General features: G+C 47.3%; 2 protein-coding genes across 13 annotated transcripts in view; one reads left to right on the top strand and one right to left on the bottom strand.

Annotated features, from left to right (window-relative positions):
* The window catches only part of UBAP2 (ubiquitin associated protein 2), a 112,241-nt gene extending 111,211 nt beyond the window's left edge, over positions 1-1,030 (top strand). For all 12 annotated transcript variants that reach the window (XM_062626645.1, XM_062626644.1, XM_062626650.1 and 9 more), the window contains one exon: positions 798-1,030. In XM_062626645.1, coding sequence (XP_062482629.1) covers positions 798-893 — 96 coding nt within the window. In that variant the 3' untranslated portion in view covers positions 894-1,030. The remainder of the gene's footprint in view (positions 1-797) is intronic.
* Positions 1,031-4,138: 3,108 nt separating this feature from the next.
* UBE2R2 (ubiquitin conjugating enzyme E2 R2) overlaps positions 4,139-16,692 on the bottom strand; it is a 51,559-nt gene continuing 39,005 nt past the window's right edge. Inside the window, exons 2-5 of the mRNA XM_062626664.1 lie at positions 15,666-15,752; positions 12,591-12,688; positions 8,452-8,586; positions 4,139-7,147 (exon numbers count right to left, since the gene is read on the bottom strand). Coding sequence (XP_062482648.1) covers positions 6,928-7,147; positions 8,452-8,586; positions 12,591-12,688; positions 15,666-15,752 — 540 coding nt within the window. The 3' untranslated portion in view covers positions 4,139-6,927. The remainder of the gene's footprint in view (positions 7,148-8,451; positions 8,587-12,590; positions 12,689-15,665; positions 15,753-16,692) is intronic.

Here is a 16,692-nt window from a genome sequence, read left to right as displayed (position 1 = left end):
CAGCAGGTTAAGGGAGCTGATCAGCGCTGGTGAGGCTACAGCTGGAGTGTCGTGTCCCATTCTGGGGTCCTCAGTATGAGAGAGACATGGACACGCTGAGAAAAGTCCGGCATAGATCCACAAAGACGGTGAAACCACTGACTGCAGCATCTCTCCTGTGAGGAAAGGCTGGGAGAGCTGGGACTGTTGAGGCTGGAGAACAGGAGGCTCAGGGGTTGGGCAAGACACCTCAAGAGGTCCCTGCCAGCCTCAGCTGGCCCAGGAGTAGATCATGAGCACTTGTACGGTAGCCCTAGGGGATAAAGTTCAGCATCCCCTTGCAGGTTGCATATCAGCTCTGATTTGGTTTCACCAGCGCATGCGTTTCCTTTCGTCACTATTAAGGTTCCCTGAAAAAACAGAGTGTCCTGCCTTAGAGTCCAGAAATAGGAAATTACTTCTTGCTGTGTGTGTGTGATGTCCTTGGCTGGTGCACCACCTCTGTTCACCTTGAGAGAGGGAGTGCCTTTGCTGTCCCCACTCCTGCTCCTCTCCTTCCTTGTGCTTAAACCTGACTTGGATGGAAGGCCCTGGAATGGTGCATCCATGTGATCTGCTTCGGTGTCTCTGTGGCTGCTCATCCTGGATTGTGAGACACAGAGATGCAGGGCAGCAACGGGTCAGTTCAGGGGGAGCATTGCTGCACTGGTGGGCACTAGGGCTGTCCCCTGGGGTGGCAGCTCCTCTGGTAATGTTCACATGGGCTCTACTTTCTATGTTAGCTGATGCCTCTTACCTCCTTCGTTGCCTGTTTCTAGGGTGGATCTGGCCAACGCAACCAACCCAGCACCATGCAGCAAAAGTCTCAGGCTACCAAAACCGCCTATGGCACTTCTCCGTACTGGACAAACTAAATCCGACACTGGGGAGGAGGGAGAGAGTGGAAGGAGAGGAGGAGAAAAAGAAACAAAGGAAAATGAAAGAAAAGAGAAAAAAGTCAAAAAACCGAAGCCCATTCCTGGATTTATTAGGAGAAGTAACTGCTCAGCCAAACGTCTGTGTGGGGAGAACTGCAGCCATCCATCCATCCTCTGTGTGACTCACCTGCTTCCTCTTTGAGTTACTGTTGTATGTAATATATTTATGTATGTATTTGTAAATGTAATAGAGCCTAAATGTGGGTTTTTTGCATCTTGCAGCCATTTTTTTTTTTCTTTGTAGGAAAAATAATTATCCATTTCCCATCTGTACCAGGCCATCCTTTCTTGTTCTTTCTTCAAGCTCTATGGACTTTATAACTCTGTCAATGACAAACTGTACCATTTTGTTTTTTTTTGTTTTGTTTTGTTTTGTTTTTGGTTTTCTGGTTTTGTTTTTTTTTTTCTTTTTTTGTGAGCTGGAGCCCATTTATTTAATGCAGTTCTAAATTCAGGCAAATAAGGAGGCCTGCTCCTTTCCACCCAAAGAAATCAAGATGTGCCCCTGTTGCTTTGATTTCTCCCTTCAGCCCCCAATATAGCTATCATTTAAACGGGGTGAGAGGGGTGGGGAAAAAGAACAGAAAAAACATGTTTTATGGGCCTTCCCCTTTGTCTTCCGCCTCCCTCCTGCTGTGGAAGATGAAGCCCTTGGGCAGTTTGGTCACTGTGGCCCTGAGCTGCAGCCTCACATTATTATTTTTATTTTTTTTTTAAACAATAAAAATAAAAAGGTTTCCCTTTTTGGTTTGTTTTAGGGTTTGTTTGGTTGGTTGGTTGTTTTTTTTTTTAATTCTGTTTCTCTAGCAAGAGACTGTGGATGGCTCAGTGTGTCCTGGAACCTCCTTTGCATCATTAGAGGCAAAAACTGGGTAGCGGTTTCTTAAAGTATAAGCTCTGTCTTGTACCTCTTTTTGCCCTGAGCCACCCTGCCCAGGAAAGCCAGAGCTACTGGATGAAAACTTCACCTATCCCTCCCACTTTTATAAAACAGAGACCCTTATGGAGGCAACTCCTAGTCCTTCTTGTCCTACACCAGTGCGGTGAATGTTTCATTTCTTTCTACCCCTTCCTCCACCTAATAAAGATCTGAGCATATCACTAGTGTTTGTCTGCATTTTCAAGGGTTCCAGGAGCAGCTTTGCTTTCACAGCCTGTCCCTTTACCCCCTGCTCCACCCAACAAAAGCTGAGCTGGGAGGGTGAGAGCAGCACGTGGGGCTGCAGGGGAAGCCGAGTACCATGGCCAAGGTGAGTGTACCTCAGTGGGCCCTGGGCAGCACCCTGGCCCGTGTCATGCGTGTCCATCCCTGCCTATTGTGTCCTCTGGTCCTATGCTCTGTACAAATCCCTACGGAACAGATGGCATGGGTAAGGCAGGAGTGTGGCTTCAGTGCTGCTGTGAGGTCCATGGCCTCCACCAGCATGGTCACAGAGGGGCAGTGCCTGGCCCAGCTCACCCTGAGCATCCTGGCCCCAGGCAGCAGAGGTAGGGTGTAGAGGTGAAGCTGTACATGTCCATGCAGCAGGGAAGGGGCTTTTTTGCACTTCCAAGTTCTGTTTCAAGATCCAGAAGAAGACACAATAATGAAGCTGTTTCTACCATGAAAACCATGTTTTGTTCTTAACATACCATCTCTGAGGTCCTGTAGGAGCCCAAGTCAGTGTGTCACTTAGCCCTCTCCTTACCTGTGAGCAGCACACCATGAGCAGCACTGGGATTACTCTGCCCCAGCTCAAGTTTTTATACTGGTTGAACTTCAGCAGCTGCTGTGACCCCTTGGCCACCAGCTTTGGGGCCTGAATGTCAAGGAGGACACAACAGTTTCTGCAGGCTGGGGCCCTGCTGCCAGGTCCTACAAAGGCTGACAGCAACAGCACCTCCTTCACTTGTGACAGCTGCTGCCTCATAGGAGATGCTCTGGAAAACATTCTCCATAGCCTGCAGCATGCATTTCGGTTGTTCATAGGTGTACATCAGTGCTTGCCTGTGTGCCGGGTTCCACACAGTGGCAAAAGGCAATGCTCAGTGTTGGTGCTGGTGCACAGCAGCCCTCTGAGCCTTAGACTTGTTGCAGAGCAGCTTCTGGCAGGGGCTGACTGCAGCCAGTGCTCCCCTGCCCTCCCCAGCTGCAGTGTCCATCCTTGGCCATGGCTGTGGGTACAGAAAGGGCAGCGCTTCCACTCCTGGTGGCCATGGGCTATGATGGCCTCCAGCTCCCTCTTCCCCAGCACAGGGCAGCAAAGGCACCTTCCCACCCACCCTGGGGTGCTCTGCACCCTGCAGTCAGCCACAGGCAGGCTCCCCTCCTTTCCAAGCCAGACTAAACAATGTTTTCCTATTGGATTCCCATTTCCTATTGGATCTGCTGGGCAATTCTGCAGCACTTCCCTAGGCCCCATTCCTTCCCCAGGATGATCATAGAGCCAAGGTTGCTCATGGGCACTTGGCCATCAAATAAAAGGGCAGCTGGGGAGTGCAGGCTGGGCTGGAGAGCGTGTCCTGCCTCATGTCTGCTGAATGGAGCAGCCAGAACAAGCTGGTCACAATCCCTCTCAGTCCCATTGCCCAACATAGAGGCTCCTGCAGTCCCCCAGTGTGGCTGTGAACCCAAAGCTCTCGGGCCACAGCCACATTTGACTCAGCAGGTGCTGTGCTGCACATGATGCCAAGCACAGCTCCCACACATGTGCCCTCCCAATTTTATTCTCATGCAGCAGCCTGGCACTGTGAAACAAACCTCTTCCCTATGGAGCTCACAGGAACCCAGGGAGTTCCCTGTGGGGCTGGAGTGATGACCTTGATTCCTCTGCCAAGCATCTGGATGAGGCCCCAGCCCTTTCCCCCAGCACCTCAGCCCCATAGCAGCAGGAGCTCTGCCCCACGTCCTGCACCCTTGCTGCAGGTACATGCGGCACTGAACCATCCTCGTGCTGGTTTTAGGTTTCTCAGCAGCAAAGCCCAAGGCCTGTTGTGAAAGCCTTTCTCTAAATCAGTTCATCCTTTTAGTCTGGGGCTTAGGCAAGCATCTGTCAAACAGCAGCTTTATCTGCCTATCACCTTCCAGCTAATTATGTGCATGGCATTGATACTGAACCTGTGAACAGATGTTATCTAAGCCTTTTATGTAACCCACACAACGCAACCAGCTCGATTAACAGTGAAGGACCAGGCCAGGGTCATTTTCATTTCACATTTTTATTAGTAGACAGATGTGCAGAAAAGACAAAATATAACTACTGAAGGGGAAGACAACACAAAAATGCATCAGTTAATTCTTTCTGGTAAATTATACTGAAGAGAAAAAGAAAAACAAAAAGGAAAAACATCTGGGCTTTCACCTAAGAAAACTACTTAGAAATCTAGTGTACCCTGCTGGTTTCAGAATGGTTGAAAACTGCATTTGAAGGGGCCTGTAGTTGCAAATGTAAACGCTAAAATCAGCCAACACAGGAGAAAAGGGTCAAGATAGAAACTCCAGAATACACAGATCAGGTAAACATTTTTTCTGCAATCTCTTAAATAGTTAAAAAAAAAACAAAAACAAACCAAAAAAAAAAAAGAAAACAAAAAACCACCCTCATACTTCAGTTTGTATCTTAAAAAGAAAGGAAACCAGCAAGTCAACAAGCAATGACACTGCACAGGACAGCAGGAAAGAGAAATCAGTCTGTTCAATGTAGGAGCGCTCAAAATAGTTTGCTTTTGAGTTTAAAAAAAGGTAGAGTCATGATAATGCATCTTACAACACCAAGCTTGAAAATACAAGTCACTGGAGAGTATACAGTGAAGACGGTCAAAAGTACAAGGGGAATCCTGAAAGATGCAGTATCCTCATTTCAAGCCATGAGCACAGCCACACTCTGCTCCTTCACCCTCCAAGCAGCACCCGAAACATGGAAGGTGGTGTCCCTATCCCCATGCAGCCCCAGGACTGGGGGTGCCCCACACCATCGCTGGTGCAGGGGAGCCCCTCTTCCAGCACCAGAAACACGAGGGGCTGAGCTTGCCCTTGCTGGAAGCGGGATGAGCTGGGGCAACACTTGCGGGATGCTGCAGGAGGGGTCTGGCTGCCTCCCCAGGTAACATGCAGGCAGAGGGTCACAGGAGCACAAGGTGTCACCACAGGGGCTGTCCCTGCTGCAGCACATCCCAGCCAAGCAGTGTCCTGGATGCACATCTGCCCTGCTCACTTGCAGAGAGCCCACCAGCCTTCATCACCCCAAGGGCTTGCCCTCCCCTGCTCTCCATCCAGGCGCTCGCTCCCATCCCGCTCCTCCTTGTCCCCCGGGACACAGCCACGGAGCTGGTGACAGAACAAAGGTTACTCCCAGCAAAGCACCCCGGTGACGTACCATTGAAAGCCCTGAGATACACCAAGGGGAGGCAGAAGCAAGTGCCCAAGCCTGCAGCTCTGTCAGGGTAAAACCACCTCTGTACCTGTGTTGATGGAGGGTCTTGCACCTCAGCCCTGATGCTGGAGGTGCAGGCTCAGCACAGGAGGAGCATGCAAAGGGTGAACTGGGGCCACTGCACCACAGGCAAACACAAGCAGCACGCTGCAAAGGGGTGAGGGTGCTGAGTGACTGGGGAAGAGGGTTCTGCAGACACGAGCAAGCCGGATCCCCCCCTAAGCTCTGCCAAGAGATCCCAAAAACATGCAGAAGGCTGAGCTTAGTGCACCGGCTGAAGCATGCTGCGAAAGAGCCTGTCTAACCCTGCCGCTGGCCTTCTCTTACAGCCTGAAAGCACCATGTACCCCTCTCCGGTGGGCTGCACACATGCACCCGTGCTCTCCCCCAGCAAGGCAGGGGAGAGCTCGGCACACATCCATCCCCTGTGCCCCATAGCTTCTGCAGGCACAGGGGCAGCCTGGCCACCCCAGGCAGGCACCAAAGGCAGCTCTTTATCTCCGCATTTACCAATGTGTGACCTACATAAACACCACAAACACTGGACACAGGCTGCAGGAAGCACAGGCTGCTAGCAAGCACTGCGGCAGGAGTCTTTCAGTATCCCCCCCCTGCCATAAAGTAGCTGAGGATGAAGGCTGACCTGCTGGGCAGTGTGATGTGTATCTGTTCTCCTCCCTTCACAGAGGCAGCTCCAGCAGGCCTCAGCAGCATAGCTAAACTGAGCTTTCCCAACCCCGACCTAGTCTGAAAAAGAATAAAACATAAAATAAATAGCAACCCAGGGCTCAGCTGTACAGACATGAAGTGTTAAGTGTTTATTTTAGGGTTCGTTTCACAAGCCTTTTTCAGACACAAAGCTGATCGTGCCCCCTGGGGCTCCAGGGACCAGCTATTTCCTATGTTGAGCAGGCTGGAAAAGGAATACTGTACCTTTCAGTGATATCCCATCAAGCTCGACACAGTAGCTTTACACTCTCCGCCCCACACCTTATAAAGGAAAAGCCACCACCACAAGGCTAAACGAATGTACACACACTATTATCGTAAATGGAGCAGCTAAACCTTGGCAATTTGCTTTATGTGGATCTTGTGTTGTTTTTAATTCCCCAGTAAATGCAGCACTTGAGCTCCCCCAGAAAAGAATGAAAAAACCAACCCAGCTTCCAGCGGGTTTATTCCAGCTTTAAATACATTAAACATCTCAATGCAAGGCTGCAACTCAAGAACCTAAAGGCGAGCAAACCTGTTTTTGCTGTGAGCTGTTTCGTAGAGAAGTGAAAGGGTTTTTTTTTTTTTTCTTTTTTTCAAAAAGAAATCGTAATACAGTGATAAGAGGGCTAAGAATGCAAGAATTCAGACATTCTGTGGAGGGTCTCTAAGAGGTCCATAAAAAAGGAGCAAACAGATCCATACAACGGGAGACAGCAGGAGACAAGAGTTTGTTTTTTTTTCTTTTGGCCCTCCCCCCCCACTTTTTTGCTGGACTGCTGCTATGTTACCGCTGCTCCCTTCTGGCCTGAGTCGGCAGGGCAGTACAGGGGCACCGGGGGAGCAGGTCACGACTCCTCATTGCCAGAATCATCATCATCGTAACAGTCGGCATCCTCCTCCTCCTCATCTTCGTCGTCAATGTCGTCATCGTACAAGTCGTCGTAAAGCAAATCCGAACTGTTGTCATTGGAAGGCACTTTAGTTTTGATGCAGTACTCTGCCAGCGTAGTGGGGACCTTCACACCATCCTTCTCTGCCTCAGCTTTGGTGGCCAAAACCTGTTTCCTGCAGCGAGAAGGACGCACAGAATGAGCAGGGCTGTGTGCCAGTGCAGCTCGGTCCCTGCCAGCCCCAGCCCTCCTGGCACCTCAGCATCAGCAGACCTGATCTTTGGCTGAAGCATCACAAACAGCACCAGGAACAGATTTAGTTCCTGCAGCCACGGGTTTGGGAGTGCTCCAGGGATGTCTGCAGCACACACGTGCCCAGCAACACACAAAATCAGTTATCCTACAGGACACCGCAGCAGAGACCTCTGCCAGAGCTCAGAGCAAATTGCATCACATCTGCTATGAAAGGGATGGTCAGGGATTTCCCATGATGATTTATTGACTCCACCACTGATGACTCTACCCCAGCATGCTCCAAACTGTGATCCCCACAGCCATCTCCCAGCTCTGAGCTCCCGGTAACAGCATTCAGAGCACGTGGCTGCACCCTGAGCTGCTGCTGGGGCTGGCAGAAGACAAGTGTTCCCTCTTGCCCTAGGAAAAGGCTCTGGCTTGGGCCACAGCACTTGGGCTATGGGGGACCATCAAGGTGAGGAGCAGGTAGCAGCCTGTGCCTTCACCCCATACGGTCTCCCACCCCCTGCTGATGGATTACATCCAGCTCTGCTGAAGCCAAGGGCACTGGAGGCAAAGATAACCTCCTAGTGAGGCTCTCAGCACACTGACTGCCCTGCAAAACTCCAGGCAGGGGTATACCCTGCTCATTCAGCTAGTGAAGTCAGAGCAGATGTGCTCTTGCCCCAGTCCCACTGCAGTATGGGCTGCCCATCTACTGCTCAGCAACCTGAATCAAGTTTACATGATTTCCTTACAGCACCTGATGAACCATGAACTTCTCAGCAAAGGACAGTCAAGACTGAGCAGTGCTTCCAGCTAATCAAACCCAGCTTTGCAAGCGCTTGCCAAATCCCACTGATACGCCTTCAAATGGGAGGGACAAGATTATGATTCATGAGGGCATTAAGCACACACTTAGTAGGATGCAGGCAGTGCTCAAAGGCAAGTAGGGACTTCAACTGGGATTTACAAGCAGCCAATAGGTTTTACAGAGCATCGTGCCAGATTAGCATGAAAAAAGAATTTAGACTGATCAGCCCAGTCCTTCTGCTCCAGAAGTTTACGCTGCTCCTGTGTGCTGGGAATCCTGGAGGGACCAAAGCATGGACTTGGAATACGATGACAATTCATTTCCAAAGAAACAACCACAGTGAGAAGCTGGTTTCAGCAAATTCTGCAAGCAGCCTGGTTTACAGCATTCAAAACCAGAGGCTGGTGGCATCAAACAATGACAAAGCTTACCTTATGATTTCAGCGTACTCCTTGTCTTTTCCTTTACTGTCCCTCCATTTCCTGAACATGACTGATGCATCCACGTTGGCAGGAGAGAATGTATTGGGCTCATTAAGCAAAGAGATTACACTCAGTAAGATAGTCCTGAAAAAGGTAACCACAACAGCAGTCAGAGCTAACACATTCACTGGTTCTGGATGCTGACAACTTCTCTAGGTCAGGAACTCATTTTAAGTCTTATCTTAAGCTAAGGATAATTTAAGGATAATATCTGAAGTGAGAGTAGATACTCAGGAATTTCAGACCCTGGCTATTGGCATAGGAACAGTGACACAACACAAACTTCAAGGATCTTACAGCAGCCTTTCAGTACCTAAAGGGGGCCTACAAGAAACTTGGAGAGGGACTTTTTACACTGGCATGTGGTGACAGGACAAGGGGGAATGGCTTTAAACTGGCAGAGGGGAGACTGAGATTAGACATCAGGAAGAAGTTCTTCCCTGTGAGGGTGCTGAGGCGCTGGCACAGGTTGCCCAGAGAAGCTGTGGCTGCCCCATCCCCGGCAGTGCTCGAGGCCAGGTTGGATGGGGCTTGGCACAACCTGCTCTAGTGGAAGGTGTCCCTGCTCATGGCAGGGGTTGGACCTGTATGCGCTTCTGTGATTCTCTGATCTCATCTGACTACAAACCACCATGTCTGTGCCTGTGGCAGGGAAGCAGGCAAAGTCAGGATCAGACCAGAGGTCAGCTTGTCCACACCACCATGGATGGCCAGCCCCTAAGGATGCTGTAACAGCACTCGAGCACAGCAAGGGAAAGACTGTGCAGTTGTTTTTCAATATCTAGGCAAGCTGCCCAGGGCCCAGCAGGATTCAGCTGCAGGTACTCAAAGCCAGAAGAAGTCATTCACACAACCCTTGGCAGGCAGACTGCCTCCCTCCATGTCTAGAGCAACACAGAGCTGCTGACTGCCCTGCTGGTATTTACTGGGGCAAACATCACCTCCCTCACCCAGACCCTTCTCATGCATTTCCTACAGCCTTTTGCACTTCAGAGATTCAACCCTTTGCTCCTCACACATTGCCACAACCAGCACAAAACTCCGTGAGTCCCATCACGTGGCTCTGCACACCCATCTATCTGGCTGTAGCTACCACCACAACAGCTTCATCATGTCCAAAGTGGTTCTGCTGTCAACAGCTCTCAAATTAAATAGAACAGAAGAACAAGAGACAAGGAATAAGTCTTGAACTACAGTTCTGCTTTACAGCACTTGATTAAAAGAGACTAGAGGCTCTCCTGTACTTGCATGGATTTAGTGGCACATTCAGAGCAGCATGTGCTGAGCAGATCTACCAGATCATATATCCAGGAAATGCTTGGTCATTTGGATGCTGAGTTTTTTGAAAGGTTTTGAAACTAGACACTTGTGTCTGGCCAGGCTGTTCAGCACAGCTATCAGGAGAGTCTTAAACAATTTACTTTCCAAATAATATAATTCAGTAGGAAAAGAAAACAGCAGCTCTGGAAAAAAACTGGTCAGACTGGAACGATGGGCAGAATTGAAACCATCTTCTACTTTGTCTCAAGAGTTCATTTAAAATCCTTCGATTCTTAGCAAACAGGCTGTAAAGGCACCATGTAAGCTCAAGCACCATTGTAGCAGATTTACTGTAAAGCAAGAGAAGTCTAGGGAAGACTAAGGGCAGGAATTCCTATCTGGATTTAGCATCTGCTCTACCACACCTTCCACCAACAAACTGAGGAGAAGCCAGTTTTCACTGCAGTGCCCCAGACTCCAAAGTCACTGCAACCCTAATTAAATACACCAAGGCAACTATTTATTATACACTGTATTCCTCATCCCTTACCAGCACATTAGATCCGCTTCATCACTGTGATACCTTAAGAGCTGAACATAGAGCTGCTATTGTGGGTAAAAGGTGAACAAGGTACAGTAATGGGAAGGGATCTTGTTAGGATCTGACAGGACCAAAACCACAAAAAAGTTCAGCTGAAAACATCCTCAGCATCAGGTGGACTGGATACAGGCCGACCCTCTGCAATACTGTCAGGAATCTCTCAGGTGAGGCTATTCTAGCATGTTATTTCATGAAAGCTGACTGCATGACAAGTGGGGATTTCAAGCCTGCCTCCTGCTTTCTTGCATCCCCCACCCCATTCTGGGGAACAGCAAGCTCTTTTAAGTGTTTACAGAGCTGTTGTCCTCAGAGTGAGTCCCTCTACACCCCTTTGCTGGCTGCTGCCTCCAGATGGTAGAGGCTCATGGAAACAGACCTGTTACATGTTTTTTTCCTCTCCATGTATCAACAAAAGGCTTAGACACAGATGAATTTTGTTGAAAACAGATACTGAATTTCATCAAAACCAGCACAGACTGGTCCTCCCGAGTACATCCCGTAACATATCTTGCTGGAAAAGGATGTTCTTTTGTTCCAGCTACTACCTATGTTGTAGCCTCTCAGAGCCACCTCTAGAGGTAGGTATAGATTTGTCCGGGCATGTTTTTTCTCTCCCGTATAAAGCAGTTTTGGCTTAGGCTGTACTGACAGTTGTGTTAGTGCACTGAGTCGGTTGCAGGAACCATCCATATCTCAGACAGCCAAAAAAAGGCAAAATGGGCATCCTCAGGAAACAAGGCAATAGTGAGACAGGACATCACCTATCCTGACAAGATACAGATGTACCAACATCGTGAAGAGTATGCTCAGTTCTGGCCTGTGCACCTCAAAGGCCAGAGGGAAGACAGAAGACATATGAGGAAGGGCAAATAAAAGGAACAGAGAGCCTCAACTCTAAATCCTGCCACCAATTCCTCAGCTTTACTGGCTTCAGGATGCAAGAAAAGCAGTATTCTCTGTCACAGGTCATGGCTGCATTCCTTTACATCTTGCTGGATGTTTGCCATATTTACTTACGCCTGTCTCATCTAGCTCTGAGTGATGGGCAAAGTCCGTATCAACTGTGTTTAAAGAAATTAATGAGCATGCTTAACATCACAGAGGTGGAAGCAAAGGTGCTCTCAAAGCTGAAGGATGATGTTCCCCTGCCAGACACTTCAACCACAGTCATCTGCATTAAACGGTCAATACTCAGCAGGATTTACAACACTAAGCAGCTGAAGAGAAGCCCTCAGTGACACAGGCAGCTTGTTACAAGCATGTTCCCCTTCCACACATTCAGCCCTGCTGCCTCCTGTCTAACACTGGAGCTGTGCAAAGCCAGATGGGAGCCCAGCAGGATTTGTTGCTATCAGCACTCAGCCCGACAGGTGATGCTGGTAGCAGGGTAGCAGTTAAGAACAAGGCTTATTTCCGCTAGTCATTCGATCTGAGAAATGTTTGCTCCCCAGATGTCACCCTTAAGCCCTACATGTTCCAATGAAGTAAGCACCAAAAGACTGCAACATGGTAATGGAGAGTAGAAGTCTGAACTAGCACTGTAAGAAGTTGCATGTCAATCTTTCGGGTTGTATATAAAGAAATGTTCAAACTGTGTGTGCAATGTAAGTAATCAATGCCCAGAGCTGTCCCCTAACTATCAGTTGAGGCTTGCCACCTAGTCAGTTCTTTATGGCAGTGTCATAAAGACAATGAGAATTAAATTCAGCTGGTTATCAAAGCATGGAGAAGTTAGCTTTGAATGTCTCTGGCACTTAGTGATCCTTCATTTCTTTTTGACAGGAAGAAAACTACCTGGCTAACTGTTCAAGATACCACACTGCAGGGCAGGAGACAAATACTGCAAGGCAAATTTACGCCTAGTAGGCAGATTTATGCACAAAGTTACTTCTACTGGGTCTCAATACTCTTTTCCACTACTGTTATCTTGGAGGAATTTGAAATCTGTAAGTGTAGGATAACACAGACTTGGAAAGGCTAGGATACTGGAGAACTGCTTGAAGAGCATGAAATCCTGTGAACAGGACAGAAGGCTCCACACTGTTAGCCCAGTATCAAGACACACTGCACTCCAGTACCTTCAGATAGCTTAGTAAGTCTGGTTTCCATTTGAATCAAGCCCTAAAATCCCCAAATTCTCTTCTGAACACATCCCAGTACAAGCCTTAGTCTTGGAGAGAGACGATAGGCCTTTGAGGTCACTGTTGTACATGCGATTCACAGTTACCTGACATTTTGGGTAGGGTTCCACCTCTCGGATGGCAGCTCTCCACTTTGTGGATCATCTACAGGTGGGTGAAGAATTGAAATACATACATCTCCATTCTGCAAAACAGAAACAGAAGTTGAGAACCACCTGGTTTGAGGCAGAGGTCCGATGACAACTCCACCACTCTGTGTTCTGAGCAGTTTAACTTTGTTGATAGGAACACCCCATGTACCAGTGAAAATGTGCAAGAACTGGAAATGGTTCTCAATTCTTCCTGGGTTTATTCTATCTATACACTCAAAAGTTTCCCTTGCTAAGCAGGGTTAGTCTGCAAATTGGTACAAAGCAATCTCAAGTCAAAAGGTTTAAAGAATGTAGCAGAGCAAGAAAAACAGTAATAAAATCACACAAAACTAAATTGGTCTTAAGTGTCTGAGTGACAGACATGAACTTTAGTCACAGGAGACCCAAAGCAGGGTTAAAAAGTTTTCTTGCTCCCAGTGGTATCAAGTTAGCTACAGGAATTTTTGAATTGAAGGGTTCAGCACTCTCTATACTAGCTCAGGTATCAAAACAATGGTCCTCCCAGGACACAATAAGGTTGAACAGACAGTGCAGGGCAGGCTTACACTGCTCCTCTAGGACACAGCTGCTTGAAATAGCAGGAGAAAAAAGCAGGAGATGCTCTCTGAAGGTTTCACTGAAAATGCCTTCCAGCATGTAAGAGGAAGAATATTCTGTCAGCATATGGAAGTCACACAGCCACAATCCTCAATCTGTGTTTTACTCACCAGTGTCATAGACCAAATATAGATTTAAAGCTTCATAAGCTACCATTTATAAACACTTTAGGAAGCCTGTAAAACCAATTCTCCATAAGCAAAGTCACCCTGACACAATTACTTTATAGGAGTGCTATTGCAGTTTTCACCACAGCTGATACTCTCCACTAAAGTTGACTCCAGGGACTCATGAGATCCCAATGCCTTATGTGAGGATGGGGTGAATGTGCAGAAAGGACCCAAGGGCAGTCAGCAAATGTTGGCACCTCTGGCTTCCTGGCTGGTGGGATGACTTAAAAGTTCCTAGAGGCAGCCCCACACCTTCAGGTGGCACAGCCTCAGCAGAGGCAGCACTCATGCTGCCCCTGTCACCTTCATCCAAGGCACAGGCTGATGACAGAGGATCAGTTCTGTTCAAGATTGCAGGCAACAGGTCCCCATGCATCTAGTCTCAGCTACATCCTGACAACCCTCCAACACTACTCAACACTACACAGGAGCCAGAGCACAAATTAGTACTGCTCACAGGGATAGCATCAGTGCCTTTGAGCCTGAGCCGGTGATCACACCTACAGATAACAGCAGCTCCCATGAAGGGTCTCCCAAACATTTCAACTTGCCTTGAACAAACAGTGACATTTGTTTTATAGCTAAATAATATCCTTCTTCAGTGTTGGAAGCTTGTGATCGGTATCCAGATTTCAGTAGCTCACTAACCCTGCCGGGTACGCTAACCTAGCAAGCTCTGATCATTTTGAAGCAGGCTTTTGTCAGGAACACAATTACACACAGTAACATATTACCTGGAGCTGTTGAATAACCAAGCTTGCACTTATGTTGCTGGAACAGTTTGCCCTAACAAGGCAGTTTCCTTTTTGTGACTTCAGCGGGCTTGTGCAATCTAAAGATACTCTTTAATGTAATTTTAAGGTGAAGGTAACCTTACTAATGTCAAGAGTATGTTCACAGCCTATGCTGGTTTTACTGGTTTCCATGAATTTATGGAGTTTTTTCCTTTATCCATCTCCTGGCATAATACAGTGCTGGTGGCCAGAACAAAACATCACAGCACTTGGGGAAGTTTCTCAAGCAATTAGGTCAGCAGCATGTGGACAAGCAACTATTTGGCAATATGGAAGCCGAAACAGAAGCAAGGATGTGAGAAGTTTCTCTCTTGCATCAACCAACATTACGTGTTTGGAAGTTCAAGCAGAACAGCACTATAATAGAGTCTGGAAGGGTAAAAGTGTCATGAGGCCCGATGAGATCAGCACAGAGTTTTAGGGATCAGTGTGGTCAATGCGGTTTTACCAGAATTCAGCTAGATGACCTAATTAAACTGGAGATGGGGAAGACACTCGAGTTTCTTTCTCAAGTCTCATTGCTGAGAACTGGAACATCAGCCCCAACCTCTCCATCTAGTCCCACCAGCAGGTTCTGTCAACTGCCACTTTCTTTAATCTTCCTTACACTGAAAAGGATTTTCCCCCCCTCCTGAAAAACCCTCAAACCTCAAGCCCTTTGCTGATTTAGTCTCTGTTTCATTTGGAGTTATCCCAGTGCTTCATCTTTGTTGCTCAAATGTTGTTTCCAAAACAGTCTGCAAGCTGCTTCAGATTCCCTCAGCTCAAAGAAACACTGCCATGAATACAAAGTACAAAGACAAGAGCTGGAGTATTTGAAGAGTAACCCCAAAATACACCCAGCAAGTTTTGGGTGAGTTTCTCCTCCTACCTTCAGTTGTTTCTAGAGCCAATTTTTTATCTTTCCCACCAGAACTAGAAGAGGTCCTTTCCAAGACTCATTTTTTACATACCAGTTTGGTAACCATTTCCCACTCACCTCCTGCATGAGAATTTCTGGGTTCACAATCAACATCCACAGGATGGATCTGCAGGTCTCAAAGTTATCTTTATTTAAATATCAACTCTCATGTAACTGAAATAGAGCCTTAAAGAGAAACACCATCCACACTTGGCTACATGCCAAGTCCAAAACTGAAGTCAGGAGACTGCCAGATGACTCACTTAAGAACCCATAAAATTACCAATGCTGATGACATGGCACTTCAGCTGGGGCTGCCTCCTGCATGTATGAGAACGGCTCCATCCCCACTTCCAAGAACAGCATTCCTTACAACATTTAGATTTAACTGCCCAGCCACAAGGCTGACATAACATCAGCTTTAGTTGACGTTAACCACTTCAGTTATGGCTAGAGACATTTAGTACCTTCAATACTTCCAAAAGCTTAAGGAAGTAAGAAAGCCTTCTCACATGCCTGAGAAAAAGTTGCTTAAAAACCACCTTACCTCATAAATGTTGGGGTGCCACATTTTGGTCAGGAATCTGAAGGTAGGTGGTGAGTATGGATAGTCAATTGGAAATTTAATGTGAGCCTGAAAAAAGCAAAATATTCTAGTTAAGAAACAGAACAAGTAAATAAATAAATAAAGAAAGAAAGATAAACAAGCAACAATTACAGTGAAAACTTGGAAAAATCCAAACTTCAGTTAAGGCCATTAAATTGCTCACTTTATGAACAGTGTTCATATGACCCCACAGTATAACTACATTTATTTCTTACTATCAAAACACTAACTGAACATGAAAAACCTAAATGGACTGACCTGGGCTGGTTAATGCTCAGAAAACAAGCCAAAGAACACCCACCACATCATAATTCAAGAGGATCTGTTCAACAATTGTTAAACAGGGTTAAATGGATTTGAAAAGCTGCTACTCAAGATACTACTGCTGTCTTTATGGGTTCAGAAGCAGGCTAAAAGTGTCTGCCAAGGTGAACAGACCTGTTTTATATTTGCCACTGCAAAGGGGTGTTTGTTTTTGGGTTTTTTTTTGCCTTTCTTGTGTGAAAGTTAAGCTGGTCCATCTACCCACAGTCCCAATACTACATTTTATGCCACCACAAGCATTTCCAAAGTCTGAATACCACCTCTGTTTAATAAATCACAGCTACCAAACTGATGAACCAAATATTGACGAGCAAACATCACCTTCCAGTGGTCAGCAGCCAGCTGTAGGGCAAGACAAAGTTAGTTGTGGGAAGACTGCAGAGATACCAGCACTGGGTATTAACTTCTCTGTGCCATTCTGCCATTCACAGTAGCCAGAAAAGCCAGACAGCAGAAAAAAGGGTCTGAATCTGGACTAAGGGGGACTTGCATGCTGCTTGTTGCACTGTGGAGCACAAACCCTTCCCTTGGCATTGCTCAGCCTTCCAAGAAAATCCCACTAGCAGTCTAGTGTAGGATCTCCAGAGAGGCATCTCCTGGCCCCTGCACCACAGCTAGGCTCACACATGACTGAGAATAAGAG

This window comes from Pezoporus occidentalis, unplaced genomic scaffold, assembly GCF_034315485.1.
Source record: "Pezoporus occidentalis ecotype Australia unplaced genomic scaffold, CSIRO_AGI_Poc_V1 ctg296, whole genome shotgun sequence".
Lineage (NCBI taxonomy): Eukaryota > Metazoa > Chordata > Aves > Psittaciformes > Psittacidae > Pezoporus > Pezoporus occidentalis.
The sequence above is the reverse complement of the archived record's forward strand: the minus strand, read 5'-3'. Positions and strand labels throughout refer to the sequence as shown.